General features: G+C 39.5%; 1 protein-coding gene across 4 annotated transcripts in view; it reads right to left on the minus strand.

The window, feature by feature from the left end:
* ADAM23 (ADAM metallopeptidase domain 23) overlaps positions 1-24,320 on the minus strand; it is a 193,358-nt gene that overhangs the window by 38,068 nt on the left and 130,970 nt on the right. For all 4 annotated transcript variants that reach the window (XM_077885567.1, XM_077885564.1, XM_077885565.1 and 1 more), the window contains 9 exons: positions 15,405-15,476; positions 13,229-13,392; positions 12,218-12,302; positions 11,178-11,268; positions 8,741-8,789; positions 6,526-6,625; positions 2,787-2,861; positions 1,817-1,906; positions 476-556 (listed from right to left, as the gene is read on the minus strand). In XM_077885567.1, coding sequence (XP_077741693.1) covers positions 476-556; positions 1,817-1,906; positions 2,787-2,861; positions 6,526-6,625; positions 8,741-8,789; positions 11,178-11,268; positions 12,218-12,302; positions 13,229-13,392; positions 15,405-15,476 — 807 coding nt within the window. The remainder of the gene's footprint in view (positions 1-475; positions 557-1,816; positions 1,907-2,786; positions 2,862-6,525; positions 6,626-8,740; positions 8,790-11,177; positions 11,269-12,217; positions 12,303-13,228; positions 13,393-15,404; positions 15,477-24,320) is intronic.

Genomic DNA, 24,320 nt, shown 5'->3' on the forward strand with positions numbered 1-24,320 from the left:
TTGGAGACCAGAACTGAGAGGGGGACACCTGATCCCGCTCCCTCTTCAATCAGAGCAGTGCTACTTGTTCTCTACTTTCTACAGCAGGCATCTAACAAATTTTTTCTTAAAAGAAAGTGCCCTGTGGCTTAAAAATGTTTGAAAATAGTACATTAATTCTTCATCAGTGTGAACATAACAATTTTAGATGTGGGGACTGAAAGGAACACAAATTCGTTGGGTAGAAACCATATAATGGGAACTAATTATGAAGGAGAAATTTGAAAGAAGAAAGAGATTTAGGTCCAGGAAACACAACAAATGTTCCTAAAATCAAGGCATGGTGGAGATCCAGAAATTACTAGAAAACAAAGTGAAGTAAAACAAAAAACAAAGAAACCAAATCATATTTCCATATGTAGCCCAACTGAACGCTTTCCAATGTGTACAATATTTGCAAGTCAAATGTATTTTTTAAAAATCTGGTTTGTCATACCTGGCCAGAGTCTCCAGTACAATATTCAGTAATATCACACCCATTCACAGCATCCCGACATTCATATCCTCGTGGCTGAAACTGCAAATCAAAATTCAATATTAAGAACTTGTGTTAATTAATATTTCCAATAGTTAGCATTGTTATATTCACCAATAATTTGGATACTCTCTCATAACCATCACCAAACTCTTTTTATGAATTAGCAAGTTAGCTGCAGAATAGAGACAAGGCCCAGATACCACTCTGTGTAGTAAATATGCATCATTAAGCAAGGCATTAAATGTTCAGATTTTAAAACCCATGGTCTCAGAGTATTACTTCTGGAAAACAAGGTAACAGCAATTATGTAAAGAAGATACGGTATTACGGTTTAAAACAAAAGAGCAAATCACTAAAAATATGAACATTTAAGCTCTCTCTGAAGATTGATATACACACCCAAGCTTCACTAATTGTATCTGTTAGCTTGTTCATGTTAATCTTAATGTTAATCTTGCTTTAGCCAAATATACACAATCAAAGTGCAGTGAATTCATATGAACTCCTTTCAGTGACACCAATCACATTGAAGGGGTGGGTAAAAGATGAAGGAAAGAGACCAATGATGTCAAGCAATTTATAATCTGGTGGGGAACATAAGGCAACCAAGCTAGAATTTCTTAAAATACCATAAGACCTCTTGGCATTGAATAAAATCATTTTACTTTATAGTTAGAAGCAATATTAGAGGGTCAGCAAATGAGAAAAAGGAATATTTTAAAAATGGCTTTTCAAAAATTGACTGGAGGTTCTACAGATGGAAGTTAACTGTGTCCACATGCATAAGCTCTGTATATACACATATAAGCAAATAGATGAATACTATTTCCTTATCTTGCTTTCTTGCCTTTATAGGAGATTTTTTAAAAAACCACACATAAAAATGTGAGCACTAGGTTTTATGTTCATGGTCCAAAAATAAATTAGGTCCAAAATAAATGTACATATACATTGTAATAAATCTAAAGAAAAATGTTATAAGTAGGCCATATTATTTAAAAAGACCACAGGAATTGTCCCTCTTCTATTCAACCATCCTTTCAACCATCTAATGTGGTTTTCATCTTCATTAGCAGGGCAACTCTCAAGGTTGGAAGGACAGGATGGTTGATAGTGAACCATAGTAAAGGTAAATGTTTTGACCTACAGAATTTAGGTAGCTTTATGGATTCTACAAAACTGTGAGGGACACATCAATCAACAAATGTGTGGCCAGATCTACAACTCCTCTATGTACACTGTGAGATATTTAGCTAATACGTCCACGAAAAGGAAAGACAGAAGTGTCAGGTGACTCACGAGACATGAGGTACTGTTACAGCAGGGCCCGTCGCTGCAGTGGGCCCCGTTGGACAGAGAGCACTTCTTACAGCATAATCCATAGCATTCCTAGGGGAGACATTCCACGTGAGTAAGTGAGGCTGGTCATTCAACCCTCTCTCTACATGTGACTTATGTATAATCCACAAGAGGAGACTTGCACAATAACTAGCAAGCATTTCAGGAAGTAGCCACTTTAAACAATGATAAAATTCCTTCCTGCCATATTTTTCAGCAAAGTATGATCTTCTGTGAAAGGGTTTCTCTCCCAAAAAGTGAGCTTATTTCTTAGCAGGTACATCACCTTCCGTTAGCTCTTTCTTAAGACTCTATCTCATTTGGGGTTTTTAAAAAAATATTTTAAGTAATCTCTACATCCAACATGGGGCTCGAACTCACAATCCTGAGATCAAGAGTTGCATGCTCTACCAACTGAGCCAGGTGCCCCAAGACTCTATCTAGTTTTATAAAGACAAAAATAATACACACCATGGAAAGAATATTTCGTGATTTGGTATAGTCTGAATGGGATGGATATGAGCTATGGATTTTTAAGAGATAGGAGATTTGATTAGAAGAACCCATTACGGAAACGAACTAGGGGTGGTGGAAGGGGAGGAGGGCGGGGGGTGGGGGTGAATGGGTGACGGGCACTTGACGGGATGAGCACTGGGTGTTATTCTGTATGTTGGTAAATTGAACACCAATAAAAATAAATTTATTATAAAAAAATTTTAAAAAAAAGAAGAACAACCCATTAGGTATTTTTTCAAACAGGGCCATAAGAACTTGATTATCTCTAACATGTCTGACCTGGGATTAGGCATTGATGAGAGAGATGAGAAAGAAAAGCAGTAAGACCAAGGGAAGGACAGTGTAGGCTTCTCACGATTCTTGTTTGCTCTGGGGAGGAGCTGTGTTGAAGGTAGGAAAGATCTCTTATACTTACCACATGTAATAAACCACAGTCACATTCCTCCCCAGCCTCCACATATCCATTTCCACATTCTGTGGGTTCAAATAGCTGAAAGAGGTTAGGAAGACAAAGGAAAAACATTTTAATTTATCACAGAAAACCAACACACCAATCAGGCCACATACATGGCCCTATAATCAGCTATCATGTGATATTCTTCTGTAATTTGCTGTGATGGCATCTTACAGATGGTATCTGTGTGGGTAGCACTGTTCACTTATTAATAACACTTCTAAAAACGTATTCCAAATGGGGTAATATTTCTTGGAGGATTCTCTGGAGGTGGGCTCCAGAGATGACCTCTACCATTAGAATTACGTATTAATGGAAATTAGCTGTCAAAACGAATAGATTATTTATCATACTTGCTAATGGGGCAAAGATGCAATTGCTAAGACTAACGGATATCTAATTTACTGACTTATCTCAAGGTAGCTGAGAAAACAAAAATTGTCAAAAAGATAAAAATGTTTCGGTCAGAGCTGAATGTAATATATACAATCAAGAAAAAGCAAATAAGCTTAGAAAAGGTGCTGCTGGGAATCCATGCCCATCACTCTCATTGAAAGGAAATCTGCACTGTCGAAAGCATATTAAATAAATGTGCAGACGGGGCACCTGGGCGGCTCAGTGGTTGAGCGTCTGCCTTTGGCTCAGGTCGTGATCCCGGGGTCATGGGATCGAGTCCTGCATCAGGTTCCCTGCAGATAGCCTGCTTCTCCCTCTGCCTATGTCTCTGCCTCCTTCTCTCTGTGTGTCTCATGAATAAATAAAACCTTTAAAAAATAAATAAATAATTGTGCAGACATATGCACCGATGTATAGAAATCTCTCGATCATTCCTGGAGCAATGGAAGAGTCAAATTTCTAGAATAATCCACTTGACTAGTGCTATAGTTTGCCAGACAAACTATATTGCAAACAATTGTGGAGGCACTGAGTGTTCATGAGAAACATTCCCATTTTCTGTCAGCTGGAGCAAGATCTCCCTGTGTGTGTCTATCACACTTGGATGAAGACTGGAACAGCACATTCCAACCAACACGCTCAAAGCCAGGAGTATGAGAGGGCAAGAGAGACTCCTCCTCCAGCATACACACCCCAAGGGAAGGGTTGCCTTCCAAGCCCACCTGAGGAAGACCTGATTCTCCCTCCACATCGAGGAAGGGAAAACTCTTACTCAAAGCAAGAAAGTTTTTCAGGTTATTCCTCCATAGGAAAGTCCCACAAGTAACATCAACAGTCCTCATCTCTGTGGTATTTCATCAGCAGTCAGGAGGAAATGGAAATGGCAAGTTCAGACTGGACCATGGCTAGCACTTCCTATTAGGTCTCACATGGAGCCAAATGCTAGATCTCGTTCTTAGGACCCTCCTTCCATCCTGCGGCAGGCCTCTATCACAAACCAGGTGGAAAACACAGCAGGTGGGGAGAGTCCCACAGCACAGAGACAAGGCAGGCAAGTAATGTGAAAAAACCATGTAAACCGTGCATGCATACATTCATTGACTAAAAAAGCACTTGGAAAAGGTCAGTTCTTTGATACATACATATAAACTATTCCACCGGAATCCACGGGGGCTTCCTTTAAAAAAAAAATCATTCTACCATGTAGCTGAAAAAAATAAATCCGTATTTACTAACTTTTAAAACTGAAGACATACGGCTATTTTTATTTGGTTTCTGAGCTACTGGAATAATTTTCTTTCTACTCACAGGCAATTGCAGAAATCTAACGATGGACCCTTCCACACACACCAGAAACCTGAGGACTGAGTGCTGTGCTCCCAGGCAAGATGCTATATTATAATTGACTGATGAGACGCAAGGCAGGTAAAAATCAATCACGTACACTTTAATTCATAAATGCCAGCAGTTCACATTGATTCATTACTACTCATCTCTCCCATTTTGAACACTTTGAAGTTTTCAGATTTCTGTTGCACTGAGATCAATGCCATGAAAGGCAGGCGGTTGAATTTAATGGTACAAGGTCACCTTAAAATTCCTGTTTCTTTTTCTGCAGACTCATTGAGATTTTATAGAGATGTCAGGCATCAAACTACAGTCCCTTGACTACAGGAGTATCACTTAATGATGAGGAGAGGAGTAAATTATTCTGTTAGTTATCCACACTAGTCACTGACTTTTTTTCAGTTAGTATGATTTCACTGTTCTTTCAATTCATAGAGCATTAAACATTTTGTACAGCAAATGGACTATATTTGATTTATGAAGTAGTATTTTCAAAAGAAATATGAAATGTGTAATGTTAGAATCTCTATACCATCTACTAATGAGCAGCAATCCTGTCTTTTTGCCTGTTGAGTGATTCATTTCCAAACACGCTACTAGAGGTCCACAGTCCCTTATGCAAAAGCTTTGTGGCCAGTGAATTTGAAAATTCTGGCTTTGCTAGATTTTAGAAAAGTATGATGCATTTACCACGTTCTATGTAATAGCCCTGAGGGGCCTGGTGCACACCCTCTAATCAAAAACATTTATATTTCTGCAGTAATACTTATGAATATTTACACTATGAAGGATAATAAAAGTTTTCAGTCCAGGAGAAGTTTTACTGCCTGACGTGTTTTCTGCAAACTCATAAAAAACACTTTCAATTTTCAGACCTTTTTGAATTAAGGAATGATGGATAAGGATGGTGACGCTGTATATATGAATTCTGATGAAGTGCCAGTTGACATCATGGACCTTCCCACACAAAGAGACTATATAACAAATAATAAATACACATATGTATTTATGAGATCCATAAATAACTTGGGCTATTTTGTGGCTAGCTGATATTCATAATAGTTCCTGTCTAGGGGAATAGACCACTCAAAAAAATTTTTTAAAAAGCCAGGGAATTGGGGATCCCTGGGTGGCTCAAAGGTTTAGCTCCTGCCTTCAGCCCAGGGCGTGATCCTGGAGTCCCGGGATCGAGTCCCGCATCGGGCTCCCTGCATGGAGCCTGCTTCTCCCTCTGCCTGTGTCTCTGCCTCTCTCTCTCTCTCTCTGTGTCACTCATGCATAAATAAATAAAATCTTAAAAAAAAAAAAAAGCCTGGGAATTAGTTATACCCTTAAAGAGATGTCAGTGGAATATGGAATTTTTGTCAGAGAAATGGGTTGAAGCAATATCCCTTAATATAACTCACAATCTCTAAGCAGCAGGATGAAAATCCTAACGTGTAAATTTCAAAGATATTTTAATTGAAGGGCATTTGTTTCTTTGTTTAGAGGACAAAGTGGGAGGGGTACAGCTAGCACTGAAAAATCAGATTCACAGTAGCAAAACCATGGTTTTATCATTCATTTAAGCAGGACCAGATTTCAACACGATAATGGCTTTTATAATAAATATTAATCTGACTGACAACCCCCCACCAAAGAAAAACCTATTTTCTAAGATAAGTATCTGGCATTTGGCAGTGTTCTATTGTAAATAAATAGGCCTTTTTGCAACTGGTTTTATTAAGGCACAGAGCTACTTTTCAACATTTCACAAAGATAAAATGCAAGAATGACTTTTAAGTCTTTTCCCATAATAGATTTGTGACTAGATCCTGAGCAGATCGGAGGTGGATATGATCACGAAGGTTGTTGCTTTCATAAATGTTATGTACATCAAACACATTTCTCAAAAGCAAGAAAAAAAAAAAAAAAGAAGAAGAACCAGAGAAATAATTACACTTTCTGAGTTACTAACCTTTGTCGGCCTGTTGAAAAGACAGGCTCCACCCCCTCTTTGTAAAAAGTCTCTATATTCCAAAATGCTGCACTTTGAGAACTTTCGGGAATGGGACACCCTGAGAAAATAAAGAATCAATTATGTAAATAATTTACCAAAAGCAGTCATCAGAGAAGAAAATTAAAACCCTTGAATTAGAACAAAATGTTCACTCTGGATCTAGATGATTCCACACAAATTTTGACAAGGCATTTATGTTCAAATTGCTAAATAAGTATGTGTGGTAGAACTTATAAAAATAGTCTAAGAAAACCACAGATTGGGAGCCAGGTTATCACCTCCTCAGCAGCCAAGCCCTTCTGTGCCTGGGCTTGGAAGCGTTTTGGAGAGCTTATCACAAAACTTCTTCACCTAGGCTATATTTTAAAATGTGGTCATTTTTATTTGCTTAGTCTCAGTAAAGGCAAGCACTTTTTGGCCTCTGTCCTGAATAAAAGATGCATGGGAACCTACTAGATTCTACTTAGAGGAAGGAATTGTGACAATCTATTAAAGATTATATAATGTAGGCATCAGCAACACCACTGAAGCAAACAGGAAATCTAAAGAGAAGTATTATACTATTTTTATACACAGACACAAATATGTACACGGATATGTGGATATCTGTTTTTTGCCCACATACACACAGTAAAAACAGAATTAGGCTTAAGCTCCTTCTGATTAGAATTAGGTAATTCTAATTTTTATGCTCAACTTCAAACATACTCATGACTTAGGAATATAGTATGAGCCTGTTTGCGATTCAATTAATCAAACTATCTCTATGTCAGTACATAGGGAGATGTTACACACATGGTTGAGGTTAAACTGAGTCATACACACTGATTCCTTGGGTGTGTTTATCATAGTACTTGATTTGAGAGTGACAGGCCACTTATTCTAGGATGTAATCTAAATGCTTTTTGTATCCTGATGCATGAGGGTAGTATATGGAAGTAGGAAAAGTTTTTGCCATTGTTGACAATAATCTCCTAAAGGAACTATGTGGAAATGCATACTCGAGAAAATATATGTAAACTTTAAATAGTTTTATTATATCCTCTGGGCGGTCAGTCCAAAAATTCATTTAAAAACTGGGAGTTTAGAAGACAGAAGGTGTCTCCCTAGAGAAGCAATACTATAAATGGTGTTACCTTCCTACTATATTGTAGTTCTCAAAAATGTTGTTTAAGCCATAATGTTAGTAAATTATGGTACAAAAACAAGGGGAGCACGCACGCTAACAGTTTCATGTTTAAACCACATTTCTAAAAACATATGTTTTAAAGCAGCCAGCAGAATGGTTGAGTGTCTCTGCAAACCCTCACGCTCATGCTCCCCTTTTCCCCATGAGCAGGACTCCTGGTAGAGGAGTAAGGAAGGGACTCTATACTAGTAGGTCAGGGCTTCTGGCTTCTGGGGCTCCTCAGGATAGGGGGAGGACCAGAAATGGGCGATGTGTTGAACAGATATCTGGCATAGGCACAAGAAGCAGGAGAGACACATGGGTGGGAAAACCTCTTCCATCTAGTAGGAGTGGGCTCTAGCTTAGGGACCCTTCGGTGAATGGCTCCCATGGGGGCAGGGGCCGGGGGCAATATTTCCAGGCCTTGGCTCACAGATGCAACAGCAGCTCCAGGGCAGTGGCTCTGTTCTCAAAGCATCCTCATAAGAAGAGAGGAGATAGGTGAGAAATGTTCAAATGTCTATCAATAGAAGATACCTAATTTAGACACAATAAATCTGTCTTTAAAAAATGCTGTATTGATTATATAAACAGTACGGTACAATTTTTCCTACAGCAAACACGTCTATTCGTGACTTCTTTAAAATATAAATTGACGACTAAATTGATTTTCACGGACTGCTTCAGGCAGACAACTGGCTCTTATTCTAAGTGCACTAAAAAATTAATGTATCTACTAAACTTAGAAGCATTTAATAATGTGCTTTCTTTAAAGGTTAACAGAAGTAGAAGTTGTTATATTTTACTCTTATCAACAACTTTAACTAAAAAATGAAAATATAAGGTGAATTAGTCCTTTCATTTTTAAAATATCAGATATTTAATGATTGAATTTATACTGAGTGCTGAGCCTACAAGACCAGTACCTGAGAGACTCTGCATCTAATTATATGCAGCAATGTCAGTGAAAGGCCTATATCAAATGCAGGTAAAATGAAAATTTACCCTGTTTCCTCCATGATGCAGCCACCCCAGGATTCTGTGCAGTCACACTCTAGACCAATGAAATGATAAAAAGCAACAGAAGAAAAGAGAAACAACAAAAGTCACATCTTTCATTTGCATTGCAACTCTGGAGACAATTCCTTATTTACCAATTCTGTGTCTTGTAGATACAGAATGTAAAATCCCACCAAACAAAAACTATTTCCATTAAATCAAAATTTCTTTATATCTTTTCCAGAAGTATAGGTTATTTCCTAAGACAACAGCTGACAAGAAATACAACTATCCCTCCCTTCATATTTGTGACTCAGAAAACTCAATAAAGTTCCTATTTCCAATGTGTAATGGAAAGTAGCCTGGTCTAGAAACAAAAAGCCTGAGTTCTAGTCCAAGTTCTACCCAGTGAGAGTCCTGCAGGCAAGTGACTTAGTATTTCTTGGGTCTCCCGTATTCCCACCTGGAAAATGGGGAACAGCCTCTCTGCCTATCTCTCAGAGTGGTTCCGGGGGTTCACACAAGATAAGCTCAGGTGTGCGCTCAGTGAGCTGTAAAGCTCTATTGCACAGATGTAATGATCACCACTGAAACTTCCCCAACAGAGCACCCTGGAGGTTACAGGAGAGAATCCCATTTGCTAGAATCCCAGTGAGGTTCAGCCAGAGATGTGAAGGACCCTCCGCTAAAAGTTTTAGGAAAAGAGAGTATTCTAAAATAAAAGCACAAATAGTCATTTAAACTAAACAACAATCACAAACTCAACATAGATGCCAGAGACTGACATACTGATGTTGTGATGGGCTATGCTTTCCATTTATTTTTTCCTATTCTCTTTCCTATCATAGACAAAGATATTTTTAAAGAGGGACTTCTCAATGGATTTTTTCAAAGTCAAAGTTCAGAACTAATGAACTATCTACCTAAACAAACAATTCATAAAGGACTAAAACATTTTAGGAAAGAACTACTCCAGGCATTGGGCCTGAACCTCTACTTCTCACCCCACCCCCTCACCCAATTCAGTAACATACCTCAGCGGACCCCAGCACTGGCCTCTCCCTGGCCCCAGGGTTCTCAAACAAGGTCAGAAATCTGGCCCTATTCTCCTCTGATCTTCAAGCCATCTATCCCAGCTGCTGAAACCCAAAATACCTCCTTTAAAGTGTATTATGTGTTTCCTTGGGAAAGCAAATACCCTGATATTAATAAACGAAAGTTTGTGGATATTTGCTAAATGCCACCAGACTTCATATACCCATAAAGTGATGAATTAATATGCCCATAAAGAGAATCGAGAAGACCCTGGATACGTATTTTGTTTCAAGTTTCCATAACACTATGCATTAATGACAATTATTTGATAGTAGTCAAAAAGACATAAAACGTAGGATAAAGTTACAGTAGAATTTTGTCCTTTTCTTCCTTGGGTTGCTGAGGTGGGCAGGGAGACCTTTACTTTGGGCATCTGATATTTTCACAGAGGGGAGCAGACTTTCACTTAAGAAAATAATTTGAAGGAATACCACAGTCTTCCTTTCCACAAGATCGTATGACTTTTTGTGGGTCCTAGGAACTTTTGCCTCATGCCACCAAAAAAAAAAAAAAAAAATTATTCGAAATTGTATTTTATTAGTTTGTTAGTCTAAAGAGGAATATAATCCAAGTTGGATTTTACTCTGATTTTTAAAGCAATTGAAATTTTTCATGGACTCCTAAAACCATTGTGGGCCTTGGATACTTTGCCACTGGAAGCTCAGCCCTATCTTTCCAACTTCCTCTCCTCTGATTAATGAAGAGAGTGACACCAGTGGTCACTGGATGCTTTTTTCCACTGGATGGGATCTGAGGCCCTGTTTGGATTCCCTCCTGGCACTGCCTGCCCACTAGAGGGCTATCCTCTACCACCTGCTTCCAGGCTTAAAGGGCCCTAGGGAAGGGCTGCCTGGAGAGAGGCTTGTTCTTGAACCTTTCTGATGGGACCACGTGGGTGAGTTCAGTTAGAGGTAGGTTGGTGGGGAAGTTTAATTAGAGTTGGAGCTCCTTTTGACACTAGACCTAAGCTATTTCCTGATCCAGCTATACTATTACTAACTCCCCAACGGAACTTTATTGGCACCTAGTGTCTACATTCCACTGCTTAGAATCCAGAGGGTGAGTATTCATCCCCTGCCAAACCTCAACACTCTGCAATGTGAGAAAGAGCTGCTCTTGCTCTGAGAAAATGAGTATGATTTTATGAATTTTTAAGGGGAAATATCTACTACCCAAACAGATTAAGAATTACCTTAAATTGCTCACTTGATAGTCTTTTAAGAGGAAGAAGGTATATTACAATTAAACTATAATGAGTTAGGAATGAAAAATATTTATTTATTGGCTGGACATGCAGTATACAGACAGAATGGCACATGAGAGTGAATAAGAAGGTCAATGTACATACTTGGCTTTCGGCTAGAAGGTTCCCATTGGATTCCAAGGTTTTGAGCCAGGCTCTGCGATAATACTTGTGCCACTGCCATTGGAAGACCATACTGTTTTTCAGAGTTGAAAGTGTGTGGGAGACATTTGAGAGAGTGCACAAAGCTAGTTATTATTTCTTAATGATCATTACATATCATCTCAGTTCCCTAAATAGAGCCTCACAGCATCAAAAGATGGCATATGCTCCTTATCGCTTCTTCCTTGCAGCTGGGCCCAAGAAGCAGAAAGCCTCTTTTACTATGTGGCATCTCTCAGAACTTGATGCTCTCACATGGAAACATAAAACACAAGCCATAAAAGGCTATGCCCTGATTCAACTCACACCAAACCAACAATAAATTCAACTTACTACAAATATGCCAAGAGAGGTCTTGACTGAATGATGATGGCTGTGGGGATAACCTTATAATACATTCTGGCATTAATCAGGGTTTAGAGATAGTTGGTTCAGCTTTTTGGATGCTGTTGCCAACTGGTGTAAGGATTTCCTTGATATAAAGGAAGGTACTGGAATCCAAACAATAAGACTAAGAAAATATTTGTTCCAATGAATTCTACAGAGAGATAGGTAGAAGGCATAAAGATAAAAATGTACACAGAAAGAAAACAAAGACACTGATTAAATATAATCCTAAACTCTTTGATTTAAATGAGTTAAATCTAACATGCATGGGAGAGCATTATAGATTAAAATTATTGGAAAAGGAATAATAAGTTTATAAAAATTTATCTATAGAGGTGAAAAAATCTCTGGACCACTCTTTGGCATGCATTTACCTGATAAACACGAAAAACTATCAATATGAAATGAAGCAATACCTCTTTTTGAACACCAAAAGCCACTTTGGTTTCTATTTACTAATATGAATCACTCATACCTTATTCTCGATGTCAATGTCATTTTAAACAAACCTGAGAAAGATATAAACTAGGCCACAGGGAAGAAAGAGGTCAGATGCAAAGATAAAGCTCTACTTTAAGAAAACTGATCAAATTTACCTCATTCACACCAACTCCCCTTGTGCGAGAACAGACACCTCCAAAGTAACTCAGACTGCTTCTCTTATAGTGGAATGTCACACACCTAAAGAAAAGGAAGTGCTATCAGAAAACCAATGTAGTGACCATCATATGAACTCTCCCAAGACAGGTTTACTCACTCTTCTACACCGAACGCTGAAATCCATCCTCCCTCAAGAAATCAAAAACTACATTTTAAACACCTTTAGATTTATGTGGTCATAAATATCTTGAAATCTGTGTGATGTGCAGCAATCTCAGTTGAACAACATTAACTGAGCATCTACTAAGCAATGGTTGATTATTATAAACTATAAATTTATAAATTAGTATATATTGCTGATTAGACTGAGAGAAAAAGAAGTAAAGAGCTAAGGTGAGAGACAAGGAAAGAGGACTCTGGTTGGTCTGATTCCAGAATAGAACCTTGGAGAACTGTCTAAAAACAGCTTTTCCATGAGCAGAGAAGGAAACCACTGATTATATCGAAAGAAAGTTTGGTCATCCTTTCCTTTAATGATAAAAATCTCAATTTTATTCAATGGTTCGCCTCAAAAGACTGTATCTCCTGGCCTCTCTTGCAGCTACGTGCAGCATGTACCCAAGAGCCAGGAAATGATTTGTTGGTAAAATGGATAAGTCCAAGCTTTCAGAATATCTGCTTTAAAGGAGCTCACTCAGCTGGAAGGAGGGCTCTTTTGCACTCCTCCCTGCCTGTATTCCTGATGCCTATCATAAAGGCTTGTGCACCAGCAGCCACCTTGAATTATGAGTTGACCTGGAGGATGGAAAGTGTGAAAGTAAGAATGTGCTCTGAAGGTAAATCTTACTACCACGGAACTACCATCCCAGCACCAGACAACTTACCTCCCTGCTACTGAGGTAACCAGAGAGAGGACTCAATTCAAGATCAACACACTGACGTGTAACTTAACAGATATAATTAAGGGGATAAAGATAAATGTCAACACATAGACCGCAGGTACATACGAGATGAGGTGCACAGCATCAGCATGTTGTTTGATACGCTGTCGGTATTTGGAAAATTCATGAAGCATCTGCACAGGGTTGGTGGTGATCTCGATATGATCCTTCTCAGTCCAGGTCTCTACAGCCACCAGGACAACCCTGGTATTGAGCTGCTCCTTGTAAATCTGAGGGTATACAACAGGACAGGTGCAGGAGGAAACACTGGGTCAAACATGCACAGTCAGTGATTCAGAGTCAGTGGAAGGACAGGAGGGGAGGTGAGAGGAGAACATGAGGTCACGATTAGCTCATCATAAAGAATCATCTTCCCTTTCTCATTTTCAAGAGCAAAAAGAAAGGAAGAAAGAATAATCACACAACTCAGCCTCTCCTACACTATTTCAATCCCAAAGCAGCACATTTATTGGCCAGGTATCTCACTAGGGGATGGACAGTAGGGATGTCAAGATTCTAAAGTCTGGACATAAATTCAAAACAGGATTTAGTAAAATCACTCTTCCAAACCTCACAGGAGGTAACACGTTGGAGCCTGACCTACTGGCTCTGAGTTAAGTGCAGTATGACCAGTCATTCCTGCAGGACTGGAACGGATCACTAAATCCTTGGACAATCACCAGCAACATGGCTGGCTTGCCCTTGGAGGCCCTGTGACAGGACACGTTAAATAACACTGTGGGGGAATCAAGAGCTGGCTAAAAGAGGAACACAGCACATTCATATCACCCACTTCCCCCTAACCACAGGGTGGCATCACTCGCAATATTTCAATTGCATCTTTCTGTTCCCTTTCTCTCCAAAAGCTAAACATTTTACACAATTAAGCAACTTTAAAGACTGCTGTCATTTTGTCCTATTTTCAAGCTAATTCAGAAAATAATGGATGATCTTTGAATACATCAAAGAAAGGGAATATCATCGTCCCTAAGTCAATCTGAAGCTATGATGATTTTATAACAAGCGAGTTAAATATGATGTCTCTTAAAAATTAGTTGGTTGGCTTCAGAACCTTATATGATCACCCAAAATAAAAATTCCACTTTGCAAGATGTGGCTCTATTCAACCATAGTCGAATGACGGACACAGAGATGCTACCAAGTCAACAGCTTTGGCAACAAAAAAAAGTGTGTTTAATATTCTTTTTTTCCATATTCACTTCAGTTTTCCTCTGAGATGACTGCTGACAAGAGCTGAAATTACAGAAGATTAATAAACCAGGTGTAAACTGGCTTTAAGAATTTCAATCCTAACTCTATATGATACACTGTGTCCATCCACCTGTATTATACCTTTATTCAGCTGTGCCTACAGCTATCATATGATGTGAGTGATCGAAGGTTTGGGGGACTGTTTCAAAGACAGAAAAGAAGGCAGTTCTTTGGAGAAAATAAGTATCATTTAGATAGTTGGCAATTCATAAAAAGTTTTTTATTTCCCAATTAAGAGGGAACATACAATAAATATCAGATAAAAATAGATTTAATTGAACAAAATAGCACTTTACATTAGAATACAAAGTAGTATGTTATATTTAATCTACGACTAACCAAATTGAACTATGTATTGGAACATAACAGATAATATTCACATCTGTGGAATTCTACCTAGATCAGGAAAAAGGAAGAAAATATTAACCATTATTCTCTGTAATTTACAAAATGAGAGGGGGGAAAATACCAATATGAACGATTTATAGAGTTAGAAGTCTTTGTAAGGAGATACATATTTTACTGTTTCAAAAAGTTTTATTTTGAGGACTGCACTTAATTCTGTCATCCAGAAATAAAATCTGAAGCATTTACCACTAAGAAAATAAATTTGAGGTTTTTTTTTAAAAAAAAACCAACCTTGTATTTCCTATATTCTCCAAACCTACTCCACCTCAATCAATTAGCTCTCTTGCAATATATTTAAGACAATAGGCTCAACTGGTTATCATTAACAGAGTCTCATTTGCCAAGTGTAATTGACGCTCTTTTTAGCAGATAATTTTCTCTAGTGTTTTTGCCCTTCTAGACAAAGAGGTGTAGGTATCACTTAGAATAATTATTTAGCCAGATGATCTTAAGGATGGCATTTTTACTTTTGCCCAAGGAAGAATTAAAGTAACAAGGAAATAACAAATATATAAACCATTCTGTCTTGGAAAAATAGGTTCAAGAAAACTGGGATACTTACAGAATCCACAAGGTTGACCACGGACTTTGCAAAGTTATTGGTGTGTGCATGAGAAGAGCGATACTTCTTATACTGGAGGGGAAAAGGATAAATCAGTCACTACCAAATCATAACTTACTGGAAATTTCACAATTCAGTAAAAGCAGACACCTCAGAGCAATAGTACAAATGGGGATTAAAAATAGACAATTTAACTTGTGCCATGTTGGATATGGTGGTGTTCTACTTGATTTCTCTGTTAGGAAGCAAAACTCCATTTAAAACACCTGTACCACCTCCAAGTATGGCGAGAACCTATAGACATCTGTATGAGAAGCTTTATGCCTGAGAAATTGTTAATTCAGTCTTAATGTCTACAAAGGCAATCTTTTTGTTTTCACCGAAACCACCTTTACAGTTTACCTTTGTAAAGGCTAAGCCAAGAAATGTAGTACCAACTGGACACCCTTCTCCCTTGAAACTCAAGATCAGATACAGATCAAGAAAATTTCGTGGGCAGCGCTTTAGATACTGTCTATGACATAGAATGCATATTTTATACATCTAAGTATATTCTCTCAGAAGAATGCCTCCATCAAATGAAGCCTTTTGCTTTTGACCTGTTCCATGTCAGAACAAAGGAGGGACAAGAAGGAAAAATGAAGTACATGTATAGTTTAAGATGGTTTATGGTTATTTATGATTATTTAAGAAAATAAATAAAAATAAGTTAATAGAACAAGTCTATAACAACACCCGGAGGGCTAAAGTTTTAACAAAGAATACTGCACAGTATATCTTTGAGAGGACATTTGAAAACTGAAGTCTAGGGGCACCTGGGTGGCTCAGTGGGTAAGTGATTCTCTGATTCTCCCCCTCTGCCTCTCTCTCTGCATCTCTCATGAATAAATAAATAAAATCTTTTAAAAAGACAAACAAAAAAAGAAAACTAAAGTCTATGACAGGGGGATCACACCATCTACTGAGGAAAAAGGAAAACACACTCAAAACTACCAAATCAGATTTGCACCATAAAGCTTCAAAATCTACTTTTAATCATAATTATTAAAATTACAATTTTTCATAAAGATTAAAAATGTTCCTACACTGGAAACTCCTGAAATTCCTTTTTTCCCTCCTTTGCCCACTTTCACATTATAAGTTTGTCAGGCTCACTTCATTTCATTCTCTTCACCCTGGGTACTATGTTTTTTTAAAACAAATAATGTGTCTTCATGTATACATACTTGATATTTATTTTTTGTAATGCTTTATGCACTGACAACCCATGAAAAAGGAGCAATAAATTAGTACTGTTATTGATAGCATTCACTAATTTATCACCATTTACACTGATAACACTGGCTATATAGTGTGAATGCTTGTATCCCCCCAAATTCCTATGTTGAAATCCTAACTCCCAAAATGATGGTTTAGGAGGTGGGACCTTTGGGAAATGCTTTGGTCATGAGGTGGAGCCCTAATGAATGGGACTAGTGCCTCAAAGGAAAGTCCAGAGAGCTCCCTTGCCCCTTCTACTAGATAAAGTGGAGCACAGCAGGTGCTGGCTATGAATTGGGAAGCAGGTCCTCACCAGAACACAACCATGCTGGCACCATGATATTGGGCTTATCAGCCCTTATATGGTGAGAAATAAATTTCTATTACTCAAAAGACACCGTCTGCAGTGTTTTGTTATAGCAGCCTGAACGGACTCAGACTTGATGTTATTGCTGCCACCATGTATCATAATCTGATCTAAACTGTCTTCTTGTATTATTTTATAGTAAACATCAATCGGTGCATGTAACTGGCCCAAAAATATCAGATTAATCTAAAAATCTTAAGGCACTTTAACAGAGTTTTCAAACCTAGCATAAAGAAGTTGTTGTAGATAGCTAAGCATTTTAAGTTGTCCAGCAAATTCCACACATTAAAAAATTTCTAAGATATCTTTTAAAGTAAAAGCAGAAGTCGCAACCTTAAGTCCCTTTGGGGTGATGAAAAGGTTAAAAGTCTCGACATTAAGAAGCACACATCAGGGGGAGGAGCAAGATGGCGGAGGAGTAGGGTCTCCAAATCACCTGTCTCCACCAAACTACCTAGAAAACCTTCAAATTATCCTGAAAATCTATGAATTCGGCCTGAGATTCAAAGAGAGACCAGCTGGAATGCAACAGTGAGAAGAGTTCGCGCATCTATCAAGGTAGGAAGACGGGGGAAAAAGAAGTAAAGAAACAAAGGCCTCCAAGGGGGAGGGGCCCGCGAGGAGCCGGGCTGAGGCCGGGGCGAGTGTCCCCAGGACAGGAGAGCCCCGTCCCGGAGGAGCAGGAGCTGCACCGACCTTCCCAGGGGAAAGGGGCTCGTGGGGAGTTGGAGCAGGACCCAGGGGGGCGGGGGTGCCCTCGGGCTCCCGGGGACAGTAACAGAGCAACTGCGCGCCCAGGAGAGTGCGCCGAGCTCCCTAAGGGCTGCAGCGCGCACGGCGGGACCCGGCGGGACCCGGAGCAGCTGAAGGGGCTCGGGGGCGGCTCCGCGGAGGGGGCTGCGGGGCCCCGGGAGCAGCTCGGAGGGGCTCGGGCAGAGGAAGAAGCTCCGTGCAGAGGGGGCTGCGCGGTTCCAGGAGCAGCTCGGAGGGGCTCGGGCGTCAGCTCCGCGGAGGGGGTTGCGCGGCCCGGGAGCGCGAATCCACCAGCGCAGGCTCCGGAGCACAGGGCGCCGGGACACAGCCCAGGATCCGGCCTCCCCCGGGACAGGCAGAGGCCGGGAGGGCCCAGGACAGCAAGGACGCTCCTGCCCCAGCTGAGCAGATCAGCGGCCCCGCCCCGGAGCCTCCAGGCCCTGCAGACGGAGTTCCTGCCGGAGCTGAATCCAGGTTTCCAGAGCTGCCCCGCCACTGGGGCTGTTCCTCCTGCGGCCTCACGGGGTAAACAACCCCCACCGAGCCCTGCACCAGGCAGGGGCACAGCAGCTCCCCCAAGTGCTAACACCTGAAAATCAGCACAACAGGCCCCTCCCCCAGAAGACCAGCTAGACTGACAACTTCCAGGAGAAGCCAAGGGACTTAAAGAACACAGAATCAGAAGATACTCCCCGGTGGTTCTTTTTTTGTTTGTTTGTTTTTGTTTTTGTTTTTGTTTTGTTTTGCTTTTTGATTTGTTTCCTTCCCCCACCCCCTTTTTTTCTCCTTTCTTTTTCTTTCTCTTTTTCTTCTTTTTTTTTCTTTTTTTTCGTGTTTTTTTCTTCCCTTTTTTTTCTCTTTCTCTTTTCTTTCCTTCTTTCTCTCCTCTCTTTTTCTCTTTTTCCCAATACAACTTGCTTTTGGCCACTCTGCACTGAGCAAAATGACTAGAAGGAAAACCTCACCTCAAAAGAAAGAATCAGAAACAGTCCTCTCTCCCACAGAGTTACAAAATCTGGATTACAATTCAATGTCAGAAAGCCAATTCAGAAGCACTATTATACAGCTACTGGTGGCTCTAGAAAAAAGTATAAAGGACTCAAGAGACTTCATGACTGCAGAATTTAGAGCTAATCAGGCAGAAATTAAAAACCAATTGAATGAGATGCAATCCAAACTAGAAGTCCTAACGACGAGGGTTAACGAGGTGGAAGAACGAGTGAGTGACCTAGAAGACAAGTTGACAGCAAAGAGGGAAACTGAGGAAAAAAGAGACAAACAATTAAAAGACCATGAAGATAGATTAAGGGAAATAAACGACAGCCTGAGGAAGAAAAACCTACGTTTAATTGGGGTTCCCGAGGGCGCCGAAAGGGACAGAGGGCCAGAATATGTATTTGAACAAATTCTAGCTGAAAACTTTCCTAATCTGGGAAGGGAAACAGGCATTCAGATCCAGGAAATAGAGAGATCCCCCCCTAAAATCAATAAAAACCGTTCAACACCTCGACATTTAATTGTGAAGCTTGCAAATTCCAAAGATAAGGAGAAGATCCTTAAAGCAGCAAGAGACAAGAAATCCCTGACTTTTATGGGGAGGAGTATTAGGGTAACAGCAGACCTCTCCACAGAGACCTGGCAGGCCAGAAAGGGCTGGCAGGATATATTCAGGGTCCTAAATGAAAAGAACATGCAACCAAGAATACTTTATCCAGCAAGGCTCTCATTCAAAATGGAAGGAGAGATAAAGAGCTTCCAAGACAGGCAGCAACTAAAAGAATATGTGACCTCCAAACCAGCTCTGCAAGAAATTTTAAGGGGGCCTCTTAAAATTCCCCTTTAAGAAGAAGTTCAGTGGAACAGTCCACAAAAACAAAGACTGAATAGATATCATGATGACACTAAACTCATATCTCTCAATAGTAACTCTGAATGTGAACGGGCTTAATGACCCCATCAAAAGGCGCAGGGTTTCAGACTGGATAAAAAAGCAGGACCCATCTATTTGCTGTCTACAAGAGACTCATTTTAGACAGAAGGACACCTACAGCCTGAAAATAAAAGGTTGGAGAACCATTTACCATTCGAATGGTCCTCAAAAGAAAGCAGGGGTAGCCATCCTTATATCAGATAAACTAAAATTTACCCCAAAGACTGTAGTGAGAGATGAAGAGGGACACTATATCATACTTAAAGGATCTATTCAACAAGAGGACTTAACAATCCTCAATATATATGCTCCAAATGTGGGAGCTGCCAAATATATAAATCAATTATTAACCAAACTGAAGAAATACTTAGATAATAATACACTTATACTTGGTGACTTCAATCTAGCTCTTTCTATACTCGATAGGTCTTCTAAGCAAAACATCTCCAAAGAAACGAGAGCTTTAAATGATACACTGGACCAGATGGATTTCACAGATATCTACAGAACTTTACATCCAAACTCAACTGAATACACATTCTTCTCAAGCGCACACGGAACTTTCTCCAGAATAGACCACATATTGGGTCACAAATCGGGTCTGAACCGATACCAAAAGATTGGGATTGTCCCCTGCATATTCTCGGACCATAATGCCTTGAAATTAGAACTAAATCACAACAAGAAGTTTGGAAGGACCTCAAACACATGGAGGTTAAGGACCATCCTGCTAAAAGATAAAAGGGTCAACCAGGAAATTAAGGAAGAATTAAAAAGATTCATGGAAACTAATGAGAATGAAGATACAACCGTTCAAAATCTTTGGGATGCAGCAAAAGCAGTCCTAAGGGGGAAATACATCGCAATACAAGCATCCATTCAAAAACTGGAAAGAACTCAAATACAAAAGCTAACCTTACACATAAAGGAGCTAGAGAAAAAACAGCAAATAGATCCTACACCCAAGAGAAGAAGGGAACTACTAAAGATTCGAGCAGAACTCAACGAAATCGAGACCAGAAGAACTGTGGAACAGATCAACAGAACCAGGAGTTGGTTCTTTGAAAGAATTAATAAGATAGATAAACCATTAGCCAGCCTTATTAAAAAGAAGAGAGAGAAGACTCAAATTAATAAAATCATGAATGAGAAAGGAGAGATCACTACCAACACCAAGGAAATACAAACGATTTTAAAAACATATTATGAACAGCTATACGCCAATAAATTAGGCAATCTAGAAGAAATGGACGCATTCCTGGAAAGCCACAAACTACCAAAACTGGAACAGGAAGAAATAGAAAACCTGAACAGGCCAATAACCAGGGAGGAAATTGAAGCAGTCATCAAAAACCTCCCAAGACACAAGAGTCCAGGGCCAGATGGCTTCCCAGGAGAATTTTATCAAACGTTTAAAGAAGAAATCATACCTATTCTCCTAAAGCTGTTTGGAAAGATAGAAAGAGATGGAGTACTTCCAAATTCGTTCTATGAAGCCAGCATCACCTTAATTCCAAAGCCAGACAAAGACCCCGCCAAAAAGGAGAATTACAGACCAATATCCCTGATGAACATGGATGCAAAAATTCTCAACAAGATACTGGCCAATAGGATCCAACAGTACATTAAGAAAATTATTCACCATGACCAAGTAGGATTTATCCCTGGGACACAAGGCTGGTTCAACACCCGTAAAACAATCAATGTGATTCATCATATCAGCAAGAGAAAAACCAAGAACCATATGATCCTCTCATTGGATGCAGAGAAAGCATTTGACAAAATACAGCATCCATTCCTGATCAAAACTCTTCAGAGTGTAGGGATAGAGGGAACATTCCTCGACATCTTAAAAGCCATCTATGAAAAGCCCACAGCAAATATCATTCTCAATGGGGAAGCACTGGGAGCCTTTCCCCTAAGATCAGGAACAAGACAGGGATGTCCACTCTCACCACTGCTATTCAACATAGTACTGGAAGTCCTAGCCTCAGCAATCAGACAACAAAAAGACATTAAAGGCATTCAAATTGGCAAAGAAGAAGTCAAACTCTCCCTCTTCGCCGATGACATGATACTCTACATAGAAAACCCAAAAGTCTCCACCCCAAGATTGCTAGAACTCATACAGCAATTCGGTAGCGTGGCAGGATACAAAATCAATGCCCAGAAGTCAGTGGCATTTCTATACACTAACAATGAGACTGAAGAAAGAGAAATTAAGGAGTCAATCCCATTTACAATTGCACCCAAAAGCATAAGATACCTAGGAATAAACCTCACCAAAGATGTAAAGGATCTATACCCTCAAAACTATAGAACACTTCTGAAAGAAATTGAGGAAGACACAAAGAGATGGAAAAATATTCCATGCTCATGGATTGGCAGAATTAATATTGTGAAAATGTCAATGTTACCCAGGGCAATATACACGTTTAATGCAATCCCTATCAAAATACCATGGACTTTCTTCAGAGAGTTAGAACAAATTATTTTAAGATTTGTGTGGAATCAGAAAAGACCCCGAATAGCCAGGGGAATTTTAAAAAAGAAAACCATATCTGGGGGCATCACAATGCCAGATTTCAGGTTGTACTACAAAGCTGTGGTCATCAAGACAGTGTGGTACTGGCACAAAAACAGACACATAGATCAGTGGAACAGAGTAGAGAATCCAGAAGTGGACCCTGAACTTTATGGGCAACTAATATTCGATAAAGGAGGAAAGACTACCCATTGGAAGAAAGACAGTCTCTTCAATAAATGGTGCTGGGAAAATTGGACATCCACATGCAGAAGAATGAAACTAGACCACTCTCTTTCACCATACACAAAGATAAACTCAAAATGGATGAAAGATCTAAATGTGAGACAAGATTCCATCAAAATCCTAGAGAAGAACACAGGCAACACCCTTTTTGAACTCGGCCATAGTAACTTCTTGCAAGACACATCCACGAAGGCAAAAGAAACAAAAGCAAAAATGAACTATTGGGACTTCATCAAGATAAGAAGCTTTTGCACAGCAAAGGATACAGTCAACAAAACTCAAAGACAACCTACAGAATGGGAGAAGATATTTGCAAATGACATATCAGATAAAGGGCTAGTTTCCAAGATCTATAAAGAACTTATTAAACTCAACACCAAAGAAACAAACAATCCAATCATGAAATGGGCAAAAGACATGAACAGAAATCTCACAGAAGAAGACATAGACATGGCCAACATACACATTAGAAAATGCTCTGCATCACTTGCCATCAGGGAAATACAAATCAAAACCACAATGAGATACCACCTCACACCAGTGAGAATGGGAAAAATTAACAAGGCAGGAAACAACAAATGTTGGAGAGGATGTGGAGAAAAGGGAACCCTCTTACACTGTTGGTGGGAATGTGAACTGGTGCAGCCACTGTGGAAAACTGTGTGGAGGTTCCTCAAACAGTTAAAAATATACCTGCCCTACGACCCAGCAATTGCACTGTTGGGGATTTACCCCAAAGATACAAATGCAATGAAACGCTGGGACACCTGCACCCCGATGTTTCTAGCAGCAATGGCCACGATAGCCAAACTGTGGAAGGAGCCTCGGTGTCCAACGAAAGATGAATGGATAAAGAAGATGTGGTTTATGTATACAATGGAATATTACTCAGCTATTAGAAATGACAAATACCCACCATTTGCTTCAACGTGGATGGAACTGGAGGGTATTATGCTGAGTGAAGTAAGTCAGTCGGAGAAGGACAAACATTATATGTTCTCATTCATTTGGGGAATATAAATAATAGTGAAAGGGAAAATAAGGGAAGGGAGAAGAAATGTGTGGGAAATATCAGAAAGGGAGACAGAACATAAAGACTGCTAACTCTGGGAAACGAACTAGGGGTGGTAGAAGGGGAGGAGGGCGGGGGGTGGGAGTGAATGGGTGACGGGCACTGGGTGTTATTCTGTATGTTAGTAAATTGAACACCAATAAAAAAAAAAAAAAAAAAAAAAAGAAAAAAAAAAAAAAAAAAAAAAAAAAGAAGCACACATCATAAAAAGAAAGGAAAAATATTAACTGATACCTATTCTAAGGCGGTGGTCTTATATATCTATTATAATTAACTTAATTTTGCTTCTGAACATTAATTTGTCCATTTTCGAGGCTTCTTTTTGTAGTATAATGATTATGGGAAAACATGACATACACGTTTACAAAATTAACAAAATTAGGTCTTTTTTGAAGTCTATCAAAACGTGATGCTTTTCACTTTTTTCATATTTCATAATTTCCACATTTCTTACTTCCTTTAAAGAAAGTTCCCTCTGGTGTGGGGTAAGTGAATAGAAAGGGTCAAACATGGAAGCAAGAATCCAGGTAAAAGATAATGAAGGCTGGACATCTGCAGAAGTGAGTGGACACACTACGAAGGTAGGGTTCCCAGGACTTGGTGATGTATAGGATGTGGAAGGTGAAGAAAGAGAATAATAAAAGATGACTCCCAGGTCGAACTAGCACAGCTGGGGGAATAGTGGTGCCATTTAAAATAATGAGAAAGAGGGATGCTGGGTGGCTCAGCGATTGAGCATCTGCCTTCAGCTCAGGGCATGAATG

The sequence above is a fragment of the Canis aureus genome, chromosome 36, assembly GCF_053574225.1.
Source record: "Canis aureus isolate CA01 chromosome 36, VMU_Caureus_v.1.0, whole genome shotgun sequence".
Classification (NCBI taxonomy): domain Eukaryota; kingdom Metazoa; phylum Chordata; class Mammalia; order Carnivora; family Canidae; genus Canis; species Canis aureus.